The sequence below is a fragment of the Vulpes lagopus genome, chromosome 10 (genome assembly GCF_018345385.1).
Source record: "Vulpes lagopus strain Blue_001 chromosome 10, ASM1834538v1, whole genome shotgun sequence".
Classification (NCBI taxonomy): domain Eukaryota; kingdom Metazoa; phylum Chordata; class Mammalia; order Carnivora; family Canidae; genus Vulpes; species Vulpes lagopus.
In genome coordinates this window covers 72,358,455-72,375,806 of record NC_054833.1, presented here as the reverse complement: position 1 = coordinate 72,375,806, position 17,352 = coordinate 72,358,455, and the positions used below count along the sequence as shown (strand labels likewise).

The following is a 17,352-nucleotide window of genomic DNA, read 5'->3' as shown; positions in this document are numbered from 1 at the left end:
ATTTATCTTCTGTTTATCATGGTTTTTTAATTTTTTTAATTTTTTTTAAATTTTTTATTTATTTTATGATAGTCACAGAGAGAGAGAGAGAGAGGCAGAAACATAGGCAGAGGGAGAAGCAGGCTCCATGCACCGGGAGCCCGTTGTGGGATTTGATCCCAGATCTCCAGGATCGCGCCCTGGGCCAAAGGCAGGTGCCAAACCGCTGCGCCACCCAGGGATCCCTATCATGGTTTTTTTTTTAAAGCATCAAGTTTATATAATCTTTAAAAATCTTTGGTTGAAAGAAAATAGAAGAGTACAAAAATAGTAAAACTCACTATCAGTGGTCACACCTGACATAATTTTTCTTTTCGCCAGGCATATTCCTGTAACTTTTGCTAAGTAAAGGAGAGTCATACTAATAAGTTTCAGATATTTATCTGAATAAACTGTAATATAATAACTGCCAGATATTATGACAGTGATCATTAGAATAGAGAGGAATTATAGAAATATTAGGGAGATTATAATACTAATTTATATCCTACAGCTTTAAAAAAAACCTGGTCATTCTGCAAATCCATCCCATTCTTCTTGTGGTTAGGAAGATACTATGATAGGCATTTGATCCTTCTTCAGTTCATGCTCTGAATTAGTTCATTGACAGCTTTTTTTGTTTGTTTCATCCTCCTAACAGTAGAACAATTTTAAAGAAAATGGGTTCTGTGCTTAAAGTAGGTGATGTCTCATAGGACTTCTGGTTTGGTTTTTCTCTTTAGAGGGACTGTTTTTTACTGTTAGTTGCAGGAATACGCCTTCCTGGATGTCAGCAAAAAAGAAATTTAGTCCAATAGCATAGCTTGCTCACTAAAGAACATGAGCTTGGGGATCCCTGGGTGGCTCAGTGGTTTAGCGCCTGCCTTCGGCCCAGGGCCTGATTCTGGAGTCCCAGGATCAATTCCCACATCAGGCTCCCTGCATGGAGCCTGCTTCCTGATCTGCCTGTGTCTCTGCCTCTCTCTCTCTCTCTCTCTCTCTCTCTTTCTCTGTCTCTCATGAATAAATAAATAAAATCTTAAAAAAAAAAAAAAAAGAACATGAGCTTTAGCACCATTGTACAGACCTAGTGTGGTTGTTGATGATTACGTTGTTGTTATAGATAGCCTGTTATTCATAGATGTCAGGAGATACAGCGACCAAGTTTAACAGGATGGTGTGTGTGGATCTCCTTGGCAAAATTAGAAACTTCTTTTTTTCTTGTTTGTATTTCATTGTACCAGGTAGTCCAGTAACTTTCAGCAAAGTATCTAGTTGCTAGTTTTAACTAAAAATATTATTTATTTTCTATCAAAGAAATATGTTTATAGCTTCAAAGAACAAATTATATGAATCATTTTTTCCCCAAATGAATGGGGAATCAGCCCAGGGCCTGATCCTGGAGACCCGGGATCGAGTCCCACATCGGGCTCCCTGTGTTCAAGTTTTCTATTTCTTCCTGCTACAGTTTTGGGAGGTAGAAATTTATCTATTTCTTCTAGGTTTTTGGCATATGAATTTTTATAATATTCTCCTATAAACCTTTGTATTTCTATGATGTCACTTGTTATTTTTCCTCTTTCATTTCTGGTTTTTGAGTTCTCTCTCTCTCCCTTTTTTCTTTTTATGAGTCTGGCTAAAGTTTTATCAGTTTTGTTGATATTTTTAAAGAACCATCTCCTGATTTCATTGATTTGTTCTATTTTTTATTTTCTATTTTGTTTATTTATGCTCTAACCTTGATTATTTCCTTCCTTTTACTGGTTTTAAGTTTTGTTTGTTCTTCTTTTTCTAGCTCCTTTAGGTGTAAGGTTAGATTGAGATTTTTCTTGCTTCTTGAGGCCTGTATTCCTTTAAACTTCTTTCATTTTTTTTAAAAGATTTTATTTATTTATTTGAGAGAGTGACAGAGCAAGCATGAACAAGGTGGTGGGCAGAGGGAGAGGGAGAAGCAGACTCCCCTCTGAGGAGGGAGCTGATGCGGGGCTTGATCCCAGGACCCTGGGATCATGACCTGAGCCAAAGGCAGATGCTTAACCACCTGAGCCACCCAGGTGCCCCTAAACTTCTTTCAAAGAACAACTTTTGCTGCAACCCAAAGATTTTAGACCATTGTATTTTTGTTTTCATCTGTCTCCCTGTATTTTTTTATATGCTTTTTGATTTCCTGGTTGACCCATTCATTGTTAGTAGCATGTATTTGTGTTCTTTCCAGAGTTTTTCTTGCAGGTGATCTATAGTTTCATAGTGTTGTGGTTGGAAAAGATGTGTAGTGTGATTTCAGTCTTTCCGAATTGGTTCAGACTTGTTTTGTGGCCTAACGTGATCTAAAGAATGTTCTGTGTGATCTTGAAAAGAATGTGTATTCTGCTGTTTCAGGATAGAAAGCTGTGAATATGTCTGTTAGACCATCTGATCCAATGTATCCTTCAAAGCCACTGTTTCCTTATTGATTATCTGTTTGGATAATCTATCCAATGACATGAGTGGGGTGTTAAAGTCCCCTGCTATTACTGTATTTCTGTCAATTTCTTCTTTTATGCTTATTATTAGCTGCTTTATGAATTTGGGTGCATAAATATTTACAATTGTTATATTTTCTTGTTGGATTTTTCCCTTTATGATTGTATAGCGTCCCTTTTTCTCTTTGTTACAGTCTTGGTTTAAAATCTATTTTGTCCAATATTTGTATTGCTACGCCAGCTTTCTTTTTACTTCCGTTTGTATGATGATAAATGCTTTCCCATCCCTTCACTTTCAATATGCATGTATCTTTAGGTCTGAAATGAGTCTTTTTGAGGCAGCATATAGATGGGTCTTACTCCTTTATCCATTCTGTTATCTTGTGTCTTCTGATTGGAGTGTTTAGTCCATTTACATTCAAATTAACTATTGATAGGTTAGTACTTTGCATATGCGTTACTGGTTTTTGACTTGTGGTTATCATTAGGTTTATATATAGCATCATATGCATGTAACAGTTTATGTGAAGTTGATGGTCACTTAGGTTTGAACCCATTGATTACTCCTCTCCCCCTGTTTTAGGTATATTGTGTTATACTGTACATACTTTTAATTTATGAATCTGTTGACTGATTTTTATAGATATATTTAATTGTACTGCTTTTGTGCTTCCTCCTTTTCTTACTCATGTTTATAGTCTTTCTATTCCACTGAAAGACACTTTTAACACTTCTTGTAGGGCTGGTTTAGTGGTGATGAATTCCTTTAACTTTTGTTCGTCTGGAAAACTCTCTCTCTCCTTCTTTTCAGAATGATAGCCTTGCTGGATAGAATATTCTTGAGTGCAGGGTTTTTTTCTTTCAGCATTTTGAATATATCATGCCACTCTCTGGTCTGCAAAGTTTTCGCTGAAAAATCAGCTGGTAGCCTTACAAGGTTTCTCTTGTATGTAACTGTTTTCTTTTCTCTTGTTGCTTTAAAAATAATCTTTTTCACTACTTTTTACCATTTTAATTATAGTGTATCTCTATGTGGACCTCCTTGGGTTGATTTTCTTGGGGGCTCTCTGTGCCTCCTGAATTTGGATTTCTGTTTCCTTCCCCGGATTTGGGAAGTTTTCAGTTATTATTTCTTCAAATACATTTTCTACCCTCCTCCTCTCTCTCTTCTCCTGGGATCCCTATTATGCAAATGTTATTATGCTTGATAGTGTTACTGAGTTCCCTTAGTTTATTTTCATTTTTATTTTTTCTCTCTCCTATTCAGCTTGATTCCTTTCTGTTACTCTGTTTTCCACGGCACAGATCCATTTTTTTGCTTCCTCTAGGCTGCTCTTTATTCCATTTAGTGTATTTTTAATTTTAGTTATTGAGTTCTTCATTGCTGATTGGTTCTTTTTTATGTTTTTCCATATCTTTTTTGAGGGTCTCTTTGAGGTCCTCCATTCTTTTATAAAATACAGTGAATATCTTTGTGACCATTACTTTAAATTCTCTATCAGACATATTACTTATTTCCATTTTGTTTAGCTCTCTTGCTATGATTTTGCCCTGTTCTTTCATTTGAGGCATATTCCTCTGTCTCCTCATTTTGTCTAACTCTGTGTCTGTGTCTTTGTGTTAGGAAGGTCAGTAATGTCTCCTTCTATTGGAAGTAGTGACATATGAAGAAGAGTCCTGTAGTGCCCTACTGCGCATGTCTCCTGTTCACCAGAACCTGGTTATTCAGGGTTGCCTCCTGAGTGTGTTGTACATGCACCGCTATTGTAGATGACCTGTTTTTGCCTTCAGTCATCTTAGTGGCTCTCTTTTCCTGTCAGAAACAGGCTATTGTCCCTGTGTTGTTAGTGGATTGGTCTAGGGCCACTTCAGGCTTGAGTTGAGTCAGACCAGGTGTTTGCCAGAGATGCAGTAGAATCAAACTGTAGGGCACTTTCCAAGTGTTGTTTCCTACATTGTTTCTTAAGTTCTGAAGTGTAAATCTGCGTGCTTTTTATTGGTGTCCCTCATCATGTCATTAGGTTTCAAATTTCTGGCTAAGACAATTACCACTTGACATCTTTTATCTTGAAAGAAATTGTTTTAAAAGATTTATTTATTTTAGAGAGAAAGAGAGAGGATGTGTGAACAGAGGAAGGGGCAGAGGAAGAGGGAGAGGGAAAGAAGCAGACTTCCTGCTGACTGTGGAGCCCAACACAGGGCTCCACACAGAACTAGATGGAGAGCTCATCACTGGGCTTGATCTCATGACCTGAGATCATGATCTGAGTTGAAATCACAAGTTGGATGCTTAACTGACTGAGCCATTCAGGCACCTCTCACTGTGAAACTTTTTCTTACCTATTTTTCTTTTCCTCTTCTTGAGGTTTTATACTTTATTTTTATTCTTTTATTACCATTTTATTGAGACTTTGGAAAGAGTTTACATAAAGCTATGTATTCATTCTTCCAAGTCAACCAGAATCCTTTCATATTTTTCTTTACAGTGAGAGAGAACAGCCTTGAGTTTCCTAAAGATCCAGATAAACTTACCAGGTAAGTTTATACAGTTCCATGTCAATTTCTTTCTTTCTCTCTCTTGCTCTTTCTTTCTGTCTTTTTTCTTTCTTTCTCTTTCATCTCTACACCCAGCATGGGGCTCAAACTTACGAGTCTACTGATTAAACCCCTACAACTCTCTGGAGAGTTGTGTTTAGTTGTGTAATATCATGATTAAGAGTACAGGCTCTGGAATCATCTGGCCTGTGTTAAAATTCTCAGGTTCTGGGCAGCCTGGGTGGCTCAGCGGTTTAGCGCCACCTTCAGCCCAGGGCGTGATCCTAGAGACCCAGGATGGAGTCCCACATCGGGCTCCCTGCATGGAGCCTGCTTCTCCCTCTCCCTGTGTCTCTGCCTCTCTCTTCCTCTCTGTGTCTCTCATGAATAAATAAATAAAATCTTAAAAAAATAAAATAAAATTCTCAGGTACCACTACTTATTAGCTATGTGACTCTGGGCAGCTAACTATTTCACTCCTGTTTCTAGCAATATTTTAAACTTTTCATTATGGTATTAGTTATGATGATCTGTGATCAGTGTTGCTTCCATGAACTAGCACTACCCCATCTCTCTTCTTCCCTTAATGAATGTTCTTGTTTCCTTCACTGGCTCTTCTTAACTCTTAATTGGTTTCTGATCTTTCTTTTCTAAACACTTACTTACTCTTTCTGTGTTTGTTTTCCCTAATGGCATCATCTATCAACCTTTATGTTGATTTGACCCAAATCTCTTACTTCCAGTCTCAATTTCTCAGTCACACTCCTAAAGGTCATCACCTAAAACCCATGTTTAAATTTAAACTCATATTTTACTTCAGAATCTCTAGATGCTTTCTGTTAATAGTAAAATTAAATGGTCTTCTGGGCTTTAGAAGAATATTTGACCCGTAGATTCCTTCACCTTTCACACCCTATCAGAAAACCAGCCCAGTCATTTCATTAGCATGTCAGAGATTCATCTCCTCCCCTTCATAGTCTCTGCTCCCACCCTCTCTTAGCTCTGCATTTCTTGCCTGAATTACTGCATCTCTTTCCTAACTTGTCTCCCTGCATTTAATCTCTCATATACTCTACTCCGCATACTAATGCCAGAAAAAACTCTTACTCACACACTCGGTTCATAATTTACTTGCCTTATTCAAGAACTTCTGATTACTCTCTATCACCTAATAAATCAGATTACTGAGTCAACTCTAGCCCATTCTCTGCCTAAATCTGAAGACCTGAGTTGCCTATTTTCAGTTATTTTATCAAATTCTAATTCCTCTGAAATTGGAACTCTCCACTCTAGTCAATGATCTCGTTACTGTTGTCTCATCCCCCAACATGCTCTATCTGTGGAAGTGCACACACCATGCTCCTTCTCTTCTGAGCCATTATTAGTACTGCTCTCCTTGCCTGAAATGCCTCTCCCAACTGTTCCAGGTCCATATCCCAAGTGACTCCTTCCCTAAAGACTCCCAAGACAAAGTTACATCTCTCTCTTCCAACCTTTTTAGCTTAGTACCACTGCCAAAGAAGTATCTGTCATTGTCATTTCCAAATGTCTGTGTTAAATGATGAAACAGTTTATATGCTAATATATAAAGTTATTCTATTAGCCAATTTAGGTATATATCTTATTTTCCCAATAGGATAATAAGCTCTGATACTCAGTTTTAAATTATGTCTTCTACTTTTTCATATTCATAATGCCAATGATAATACTCAATAAACTCTTGTTAATGTTTCAAATTATAAACACATGTGTTTTTCATACTTCCCTGTAAACTTAGTAGCCTATCTGAATAATCATAACAAGTGTTCATGTTCTCTTATTTTAAGGCACTGTTTCTTTTACAGAATTGAAAATGCAATATTCTCAAATGTTTAAGACCTTCTGCTTTGTATATTCAAACTATACCAAAGTTATACCTTTTAGGGTAATATTTTTAATTATTCTGGGGAAGAAAAGAAAGCCCCTGAAGGCTAACAGTTTGAAATTGAACAGGACACTGCTGGGAAGGGAGAGGGTCAGGGGTCGTCTCGTCAAACAGACAAAAAAAACAATGGAGACGATTGTGCTTAAAGACGGTGTATTTTCTTTCACAAGACAGTGTGTTGACAGTTTCCTTCCTCTTGGGTCATTGTTGTCTGCTAAATGATCTGTGACAGCAAATTGATCACAAGCTTTTTCATGCAGGAGATATAATGCAGCCTTTCATTTTGTTACCTCTTTTGCCAAATGCTGAAACATTTCGTTGGCAAAATTAATGTTGGTTTAATATGTCATTTAGTGGTGTAAAGCTCCACAGGTAGCTCTGGAAACAATAATGGTAGTGATTAATTTATCTTTATCCAGTTTTAGATTTCTACTAAAGTGTGATTGCAAAAACAATAATATATTTGAAAAATGTTACTCTTAAAATTAGATATCTGTAATTATCACTTAAGTAAATGATGCAGTAAAGAATTTAGATATTGTCCCATGAATTTCCAAATCAAGGCCAATATTTACTTTAAAGTACCTACAATTCACCTATAAAAAAATTAATGCTGGTGTACTTGTTCTGACCGAAAAGTTGCTTCTTCCTTCAGAGAGCTGAGGACTTCAAATTCAAAACGGACGTAAATTAGATCTTTTACATCTGATGTTTCTGCATCTATTTAAGCCAGCTAATTGGTGATTTCACATGTCTGAAGAACATCCCAAAGGAATATTTTGTTTGTAGAGTGTTGAGAATCTCTGCAAGTAAAATATTTGCGGGGAGAAAAAATTAGAAGTGAACTTACTTAAGTGTTTCACAAATCCTGTTCAATATGTTATAACAACCTTTGCTCTCCCATTAAGGCTAAAGTAATATTAGCACAGGGAAGGAAACATGCCGGCAGGACTGTTAGAAAAGTGAGTTTTTCTCCCTCTGTGAAAATGGCCAGATTCTGTATGAAAATTAACTGATCTCAATTCTGGTGTTTTATTTCTCCTCATAATAAAAAGGAAACAAAGGTAGCTTTACTAAAATTTGGCATCAATATTTAAGAAAACTTTATTGTAGAAAGAGAAAATATGCAAGTGTGATGCTTTTCTTAAAATTCTTTTTTAACGTTAGTCGTGAAAGGCAGATATCTTAAACTTGTGTTTTTCTTTTTAAAATGAACACATGGGGATGCTTGGGTGGCTCAGCAGTTGAGTGTCTGCCTTCGGCTTAGGGCATGATCCTGAGTCCTGGGATCAAGTCCCACATCGGGTTCCCTGCACAGAGCCTACTTCTCCCTCTGCCTATGTCTCTGCCTCTCTCTCTCTCTCTCTCTCTCTCTCTCTGTCTCTCATGAATAAATAAATAAAATCTTTAAAAAAATGTACACATGGGTGTACACTTTTTGCATTTATTTTTGAAATATGTTTTAGATAGTTTTTCCTTTTTGTGATTTGTATGTATTAGTGGGGAAATTAATATATTAGATCATTTGTTAAAAATTGCAAATCAGTGTAATGTCTTATGGCCAGGTATTGTTATCTGAAACAATCTACTCTGATAAAATAATTTAAAAAAGAAACGTGCAAATATTCATTATCTGATTTTAATGTATATTTTCAGATCAATTAAAGCAGTCTCATTTAATGATTACTACAAGACATGGTCTGGAATAGCCACATCAAAAGCCACAGAACATTATAGAAGTTCATGTAAGGTGATCTAGCCTTATCTTCTGTCCTTTCAGTATATATTAATCTCTTAATTACTCTGAATTTGTCTTGCTTTCAAAGACTAATTGACATATATTTGTAATCTGAAGGTGATAAACTTCTCTGTTACCTTTATATACAAATCATTCAACAACTATTAATTTAGTTCCTCTTTTGTATAGAGCCCTGGGCTAAAGTCTCATTAAAAGCCAGAAGGAAATATAGACAATTAGAGGGATAAAAGATGAAGTACTCAAGCTTATGAGGTTTACTTTACTCCACCCGCAAAAGTGGAATCTTCATAGCTAGAGGAGCCTTTTTTTATTCTAAAAACAATTATCTTCAAAGCTAGAGAAAGTATTAAGTAGAAAGACAGCATGAAAACATATGAACCTATGGCTTTCAATTATATCAGTCTCAGGAAAATCACCTGTTGCCATCATACATTAGGAGCTAAAAAGACAGAAGGGGAGAACTAGACAACTTTCTAGTCCCATTTAATCAAAACTTAGAGTGTGCTGTTTTGTTATTTAGATCCAAATAGGTTATCCAGCCTGCTGCTCTGCTATCCTGCTGAAATGGCGCTTGCCAAAGTTACCCATGACTTCCTAATTCCCAGGCTCAGTGATAACTTTTTAGCCTTTGTCTTCCTTGTTTACTATGCCTATCTGTCAATAATCCCCAAAGCCTCATCTCTACTCAGGCTCTCCTCTGAATTCTGCATGCATATTTACTACTATGCATTGGATAACCACCAACATGGGTAATAGGCGTCTCCTACTCAAGATGTCCCAAAATGAATTTGTTATCTTGACCCCAAACTATCCTCTCCCCCTTATTGCCTCCCTTAGTGGTAGCTCACCACTATTACATTTACTTGCCTAAACCAAAATCAGATGTTTCCTAGAGCTCTTTACTTTCCAGATTAATCTTCGTTTACTTTATCTCCTACAACATTAGGAATGTTTCCCCTCTCCACTCCACCTAGTCTCATTGAATTTCATCTCATCATTGTGGTAATCTCATATTTGGTTTCAACAGAACAAAATATTACCAAAAAAGTTTATAATTTTATGGCACAAATTAGAGCAAAAAGTAATACTAAGTTTAACAAATATTAAAAAATAAATTGATCAGTTATTTCTAAGAAATTACATATTCTTTCAGGATGTTATTATTTTATGATCACACATTACCTTCCTCACTAATTATAGATTAGTAGTAGTTAGGAAAAATAATCATGGTGCTTAAAGGAACACAATCTTTGGCAACTCTACCAGTATAAATAATTTTATTACTTTCGATGCCAGAGTATGTGAATATTTACTTCATTTGAAAGATTTGTGGAAAAAAAAAAAAAAGAGATTTGTGGTTGGTGCTCACTAGTCAGCAAACACAACTTGAACACCTCGTATGTGGAGGCACTGAGGAACTCAGATGGGATCCAGAAGACAGGAACCCTTAACAAACAAGGTATCCAGAGACAGTTGGCATGCTTTAGGAAAAGATTCAGCATCCAGCTCTTTAACCATAAAACAAACCAACTGGCATAGAATGGTGCCTTATGGAATAACATGCAACTATATAGAAGTACTTGGAAACTCCAAACTGCTAAGAAAAAAAAAGAAAAGAAAAGCACCTGCCAGAACTTTGGGGAATATGGAAATGATTGTCTTGCAATAAAGAACAATTAAAAATAGAAGGAAATCATGAAGTACCACTGACTATAGTTTCTTCTTCAAAAGAATTGACACCAAAATGTTTAATTTGGTTCTCATGTCCATGCCTGTAGTATGTAAATTCATCCCTTTTTGTGAAGCCAATAGTTTTAGTGGCTGCCTCTAGCCCAGAAGAATTTCTGAGACTGATTCTAGCCCTTGATGCAAGATTTCACAATCACCCTGCCTGTTCTCCCCCAAGGGACTTGTTAAAAGAATGTTTCAGGAGCTTTCCTTCAATAATAACCAGCACTTAATTTTTAAAAATTAAATTTAAACCTTACATGTGCTGCTGGCCATTTTGTCTTTGGATAATTCAGCTGGATGAGATCCAGTACTATTTTTTAACAGCCTAATTTCCTGGCAATAATAAAGATGAAGCTTTGAGATTATAGAATGATTCTTCAGCTACTGAGAAATAAAAAGGGAAACTTCTAATAACTTCAGTTTCTACAGTTACATTCTTTTTTAAAATTTTAGTTTGTTTTTTAGAGAAGGAAAAGCATGGGGAGGGAGGATCTTAAGCAGGCTCCTTGGCCAGCACAGAGCCTGACGTGGGGCTCCATTTCACAATCCTGAGATCATGACCTGATCCAAAATCAAGAGTCCAACACTTAACTGACTGAGCCACCCAGCTGCCCCTCTACAGTTATATTCTTATCGCTGCAAAGATTATGAAACTCTTGTGCATATTTTTAAAAACTTTTTTATGAATATTGATGAGTGGTTATATTTTGATTTGGGGTATTAACTCTTTTCCATATCTTTGTGCTATAAATCTACCCATAGTTACGTGTGCCATAATAATAGTAAGTTTATTCATGTACAGTATGGTTTACAGAGTATATTCTTGTGTTTCTTAATCATCCCAGTCTTTGTCAACCAATGTTTATTGAATGCCTAATATATGTCATGCATAGTAGTATATCAAGCCTCTGAACCAGGCATTATTATTATTACTCTGTTTTACAGATGAGAAAACCAAGACCAAGAGAAGCTAAGTAATGGACCTAAGGTCACACAGGTAGGAGGGAATATTATATACTGGTAAAAAGTGTAAATTGCTGAGACTTAATCCCAACTCTGCTACTTACTAGCTGTGTGACTTTAGGTGAGTTTTCTCTTCAATGTCTCTGTGTCAGTTCCGTGTCTGTAAAATGAGAATAATTACAGCACATGCCTTATAGCATTGAAGCACTTATAGTAGTGCCTAGCACATAGTGAGTGCTCAATGAAGGTGGCTGTTATTAATTAGTACAAGTAGTCTGTGGCTCTAGGACTTGAACCAGCAACTCACATCTGTTGCTCTTTTTATCATGCTATCCTGCCTCCATAATGTGGTATCAAAATGCCATCTCTATATAGACTGAGATCTAAATTAAACTCTGAAGTATATGCAGTACATTTTTCAATAATTATAATTATTAGTTTATAATCATAGGCAATCATATGGGAACATGTACTGATAATCCACTGTTCTCTGTCCATCAGTATAGAATGGCAAATAAAAGTTTGGCAGAGAACAAACCAATACATATGGTTGTGGGCAACAGCACCTTAATGACAGAATATGATCCCCATAAGGAAATGTTTATGTTAAAGGAAAAGAATTCCTTCAGACCAGTGTACCCTGTAATACTGAGAGGAGGCTTTCTGGTGTTTGTTTGCTGTCATCAGACAGACTAGACACCCCAGAGCATAATGGGGATGCTTGCTTTTGCCTAAAAGACTTCCATTCTTTGAGTCTTTGAGCGGGAAATAAGGGCCAGTGTCCCTAGGATGCATTTAGATGGAAGAGGCAGCAGCATCTCATTCTAATGCAGTGGTTCTCAGTCTTGACTGCTCATTAGAACCACAAGAGGAACTTGTAAAAATTCCCATGTAAAAGGCACACCCTCAGATTAATTACATCAGGATCTCTGGGAGCAGGACCTAGCGGTAGTAGTTTTTAAAGCTCCCCAGGTGATTACAATGTGCAGCCAAGGTTGGAAAGGCTGCAGTGAGAAGAGCATGGTATTGGAAGTTGGGGACTCCAGAGCTCTGAACTGGTTTTGCCACATACAGTTAAGTGAATTTATGTTAGTCATTTAACTCTTTGTGCCTTATTTTTCATTTCTTTTCACTGACAGAAGCACTCTATGTTAAGTTGCTCTGTGATTAGTATGAGATCATATGTGTGAAAATAAAACAACTTGCTAAGGCAAGTTGATGCTATTGTATTTCTTTGGGTGTGACAGTACCAGGAGTGGAAAACAAAATTGAAATCAACCTATACAGATGTTGGATAAGAGATGTGTCATGGAAAAAAACAAAATAAAGGTGATGCACAGTTATCCTTAGAAGGAAGGGAAGGAAAGAAGTGGGTTACAGAACCAGTAGAAGATGATTTTCCATCACAGATACAAAACTGCCACAAAGATAAGATATGGTCATGATGGGGAATTTCAGCTTCAAAAACTTTGGACAAAATTTCACTGATCCTTTCCTCCTGCTTCCCCTCATGTGCCCGGTGCCCTGCATTATTTCCCTCCTGTCACCATCACTCATTGAGCATTTTCCATGTCTAAACAATGAGCTGTGTGTTGGAGATAACATACATATTATAATAAGTGTTTTAAGAAGTTTATGATCAAATGGCAGAATAGGTGAATGAAAAAACATAGGGATAAAATAGAAAGCATTAAAATAAAGTTAGTACAAATACTGTGGCATTTTCCAACTCTCAGCAGAGAAAGCAATGAAGAAAATGAGTCAGTGATAAAATATTAATGGAAATATTCAGGAAGGATGACCATAACATATGGGGTTTCATAATATATAAGGAAGAGACTAATGTACAAATTCAAATAGAAAATGTAGGGAAGGTAATTTCAAAAAAATTAAGAAAATATATGAATTATCTTTGAATACAAACCTCAAATTTAAATTCGTCTAAGTGATAATGAAGAGTCTCAATGAGAAGACATTACTCAAATTTTGTTTGTTCATCTGTGAAGTGTATATTGTAATGGTAACCACTGCTTTCCTACTTTACAAATGCCCAATGTGTAGGAAGAACTCTTGTTAATATTAGTTTTATAATCATCTAAAGGAAATAATGAGACCTCACTAAGAACCCTAGGGAGCTCAGATTTGCTTCCTTAATAAGGAAAGGAGGAGTATAAGTCTAAATACCAACAAAAATATTAATAAAGGCCATAAGAATATATATATATATATATAGGGGTGCTTGGATGGCTCATTTGATTAAGCGTCTGCTTTCAGCTCAGGTCATGATCCTGGAGTCCTAAGAGCAAGCCCTACATCAGGCTCCCTGCTCAGCAGGGAGTCTGCTTCTCTTCTCTCTGTCCCTCCCTCTGCTTGTGCTCTCTCAGTCTATCAAATAGAATAAAAAAAATCTTTTTTAAAAATATGTATATATGTATTTGTGTGTGTTTGAAGGAAGAAAAAAAAACTAAAGACAAGAACTGATGAAAATTATGTAATATTAATAGGCAAAAATGAGAACTATTCAGTTTAAATGTTTCTATCAATGACATATTTCATCAAGCTAGCAGAGGTTAATCAATCATTGTTTAGAAGGAAGCTCCAGAAAAAGGTAGGTAAGACTGGTGGAGAGCATCTAGTTGGTTAAATAGTGCAAGACTATAAACCCAGGACAATTACAAGAAACAGGGAGATGGATGGATAGGTAAAGTGTGTGTGTGTGTGTGTGTGTGTGTGTGTGTGTGTGTGTGTATGATCTGGCTGTCAATAAATTTTATGTTAATGTGATTGAAGGCATAAGGCATATAATTAACCACAAACATATGTGCCAGTAGTGTAATGTGATTTCCAGGAAATAATATAGCAGATCTGAGCTGAATTGATAGAAGTATAGCACACAGGTCAAGGGAGACAGTAACCCATTTACATCTTTGCTATTCAAAAGAAATCAAGATCCTGAGCCAGTTCTGTATGTAAACTTTCATAGGAACATTAACAAAGTTCACCACCGGGATGATGAGGATGGTTACGTCTCCAGAAACCATGTCCTTGGTTGAAGCTGACAGAACTGAGGTGGCTCTGAGAGCCATCGTGAAATATTAGAAGGGCCTTCTCCCATGGGAAAAGGATGAACCTAGCTAGTATTGCTCCAGAGCTCAGAACTGAGACGAGTGGAAACTCAGCACTCAGATTGAGAAACACTGTGACCTTACTGTCCGGCAATGGCAATAGGCAATTTCCCAACAATAGAGGGGAGTTTTCTGTCGTTGGCAAGGGATTCATTTGGAGGCTGGATTAGATGATCATCTGTTGACGACTCATGCTTTGTGAAAGATCAAGACACACCGTATCATTTCCAACTCCAAGATTTTATGTCTTCACTCATATTGCTGAACTAGAATATTGATAAACTGTGGTATCTTTAGTTTTTGTATGAGTTATTTTAACACCTTCATTACTACAAATGATATATAAACAAGTGTGATTATAATGAAAACTTTGAAGAAAAGTCTAATTGTTTCAAAGTTCAAGTCAAAGGAAGAAATTTGTTAAGTGACTGAACATTGTAGTATGACTTGAATGATATAGTGTACATCATTGCCATATATCAACTTAATGAAAAGTAAGTTATTTTAAACTTAGAACTATTATTAAAAAATGCATACACAACTCCTTTTTCAAAACTCTAATTTCAGTGCTTGAAGACCCAAATTTTATTGGAGAGTATTATAAACAGAAGAAAGTTGAATTAAAACATACTAAAGAATGGAATTTAAAGTAAGTAATTTGATTCTACTTTCTACTGTCTAACTGACTCATCAGAAGAAATCTTTGGAAATAACAATGGTTGCCCTTTTCTAAACATAAGAACAAGAATGAGAAGGTATCATTTTTTCCTTTCCTATGAACCCAGATGGGAAACATCTTTTGCTACTGTTAATCTTAGAAATGTCGGTTATTTGACCAGCAAAAAAGGGATTTATTCAGGAGTAGCAGAGAATTGCAATTTGGGATTTACAAACTAGGTCAAAACGACAGGGCAAGTCCAAGAAATGTTGGAAGAAGAATGACACTTTATAGAAAAGGAGGAAGTTGGGAAGAGTTGTTTTGAAAGGAAGTCCATTGGAGAAAAGCAAATGTTTGGAATGATGCCCATTTGTCATTGACTGAGTTACTGGAGTAGTCCATTTCTTATAGGAAATGCAATGAACATCTTTCCCGTTGGTATCTGTGATTGAGAATTCTTTCCTGTTGATGATTCTTCTGTTGGAGTCGGTAATGGACAGTTCTTGGAATTGATGCTAGGTAGTAGAGCTCCTCCTTCTGGCCCCAACTCCATTTTAGGAGGGTTCCCTTTATTAATTTTCACCTGTTGACTGCCAAAAATAGAGATGATCATGAGACGCAGTGAAGGACTCTCACGGTATCCTCCACATTAATTCTTTTACTACCATTCCCATTATCCTTATCATAATATGACTTAGAAATAGGAAGGGGGCACCTTGATGGCTCAATTGGTTAAGTGGCTGAGTCTTGATTTCAGCTCAGGTCATGATGTCGGGGTTGTGGGATGGAGGCCCACCTGGGGCTCCATGCTCAGTCAGCGGGGAGTTTGCTTGAGATTCTCTCTCTCCCGCTACCCCTCATACTTGCACACATGTGTGCACTCTCTCTCTCTCAAACAAATAAAATCTTTTTAAAAATAGGAAAAAACTCAAAATAGAACCCTCAAAATAGAGCTATCACCAGTTAGCATTTCATCCTTTTCATAGTTCCAAATATCTTTTTCCACAGATTTTTCACTCAGGAACCAAATTATTTCATCTAACAAAAAAGTATGTAGTAAAATATAAAACTGCAACATATTCAGAAATTATTGACTATTGGGACCACATTAACGAAGGAATCTTAATCTCATCTTTGGTCACTTGAGTCCTAAAGGCAGTTTTTCTTTTTCATCATGTTAAAGCAAAGATTACATCCCAGCTCTGTGATGTTGGTGAGGCTATAGTACTTATTTCAGTGTGCTTATTTCAAGGTACTTGGTAAATGTTCTACACAATGTAAGAGGAATTAAAGATCCTTCTCTTTTTTGGCATTTACCTGAGGTCATTTATCTCAGTTTTTAGCTCTTTGGCTTGTTAGCAATGTGGTTATTTCTAGATAGAAATACAGGAGTAATAAAAATAATGAGCTGTATTTTTAAAAAGATTTTATTTATTCATGAGAGACACAGAGAGAAGCAGAGACATAGGCAGAGGGAGAAGCAGGCTCCTCAGGGAGCCCCGTGTGGGACTCCATCCTGGTACTCTGGGATCATTCCCTGAGCCAAAGGTAAATGCTTAACCACTGAGCCACCCATGTGCTGTATTTTGAATTTGTGTAGAAATTGAAGTTCTTAAAAAAAATGTACTCTCCTACTGTTAACATCATAATTCAGATTAGGTTTTTCAGTTGGATATTCTTTTTTTAGTTGACTTCTGTGACAACTTCCCTTCAAGCCAAAGTGGAGAAAAGCTTTTGCATTCAATACTTTTCTGCTTTCAGAATAAATTACAGGCAGTAGAAAAGTCTTTTAAAGCAGAATTTGAAGGAGTACAAGCATGTTTTTTTCTTAAAGCCATGTTTCAATTTTTGTTTAGAGTTAAAGAAAGCTACTTGGAATATAAGGTTAATTTTGCTTTGACATGACTTCCTTTTTTATTTCCTTTAACAGAACTGCTTTGTTTTATTTGTTTGATCATTGATTCATTATGTAATGCCAGCATCCCACAGAACCTCAAATTTAGAAATAGTAGGGCCATGTCATTTTCAACTTATCCATCCACTTCTACATATGGCTGAAATAATTGTGAGCTGTTTGAGTGCTAGAACATTTTTCCACATACATTATTTGAAGTTACAGGTCAAATTATCATGTGCATGGCTGACCCTGTCAGAATAAAACTCTCACACCTCATGCC

At 36.4% G+C, this 17,352-nt stretch overlaps 1 protein-coding gene across 2 annotated transcripts in view; it reads left to right on the top strand.

Annotated features, from left to right (window-relative positions):
• UBE2U (ubiquitin conjugating enzyme E2 U) overlaps positions 1–17,352 on the top strand; it is a 56,394-nt gene that overhangs the window by 24,431 nt on the left and 14,611 nt on the right. Inside the window, exons 6-8 of one of the 2 annotated variants that reach the window (XM_041772082.1) lie at positions 4,967–5,015; positions 8,596–8,684; positions 15,085–15,166. In XM_041772082.1, coding sequence (XP_041628016.1) covers positions 4,967–5,015; positions 8,596–8,684; positions 15,085–15,166 — 220 coding nt within the window. The remainder of the gene's footprint in view (positions 1–4,966; positions 5,016–8,595; positions 8,685–15,084; positions 15,167–17,352) is intronic. The other variant, XM_041772081.1, reaches the window with a different exon arrangement.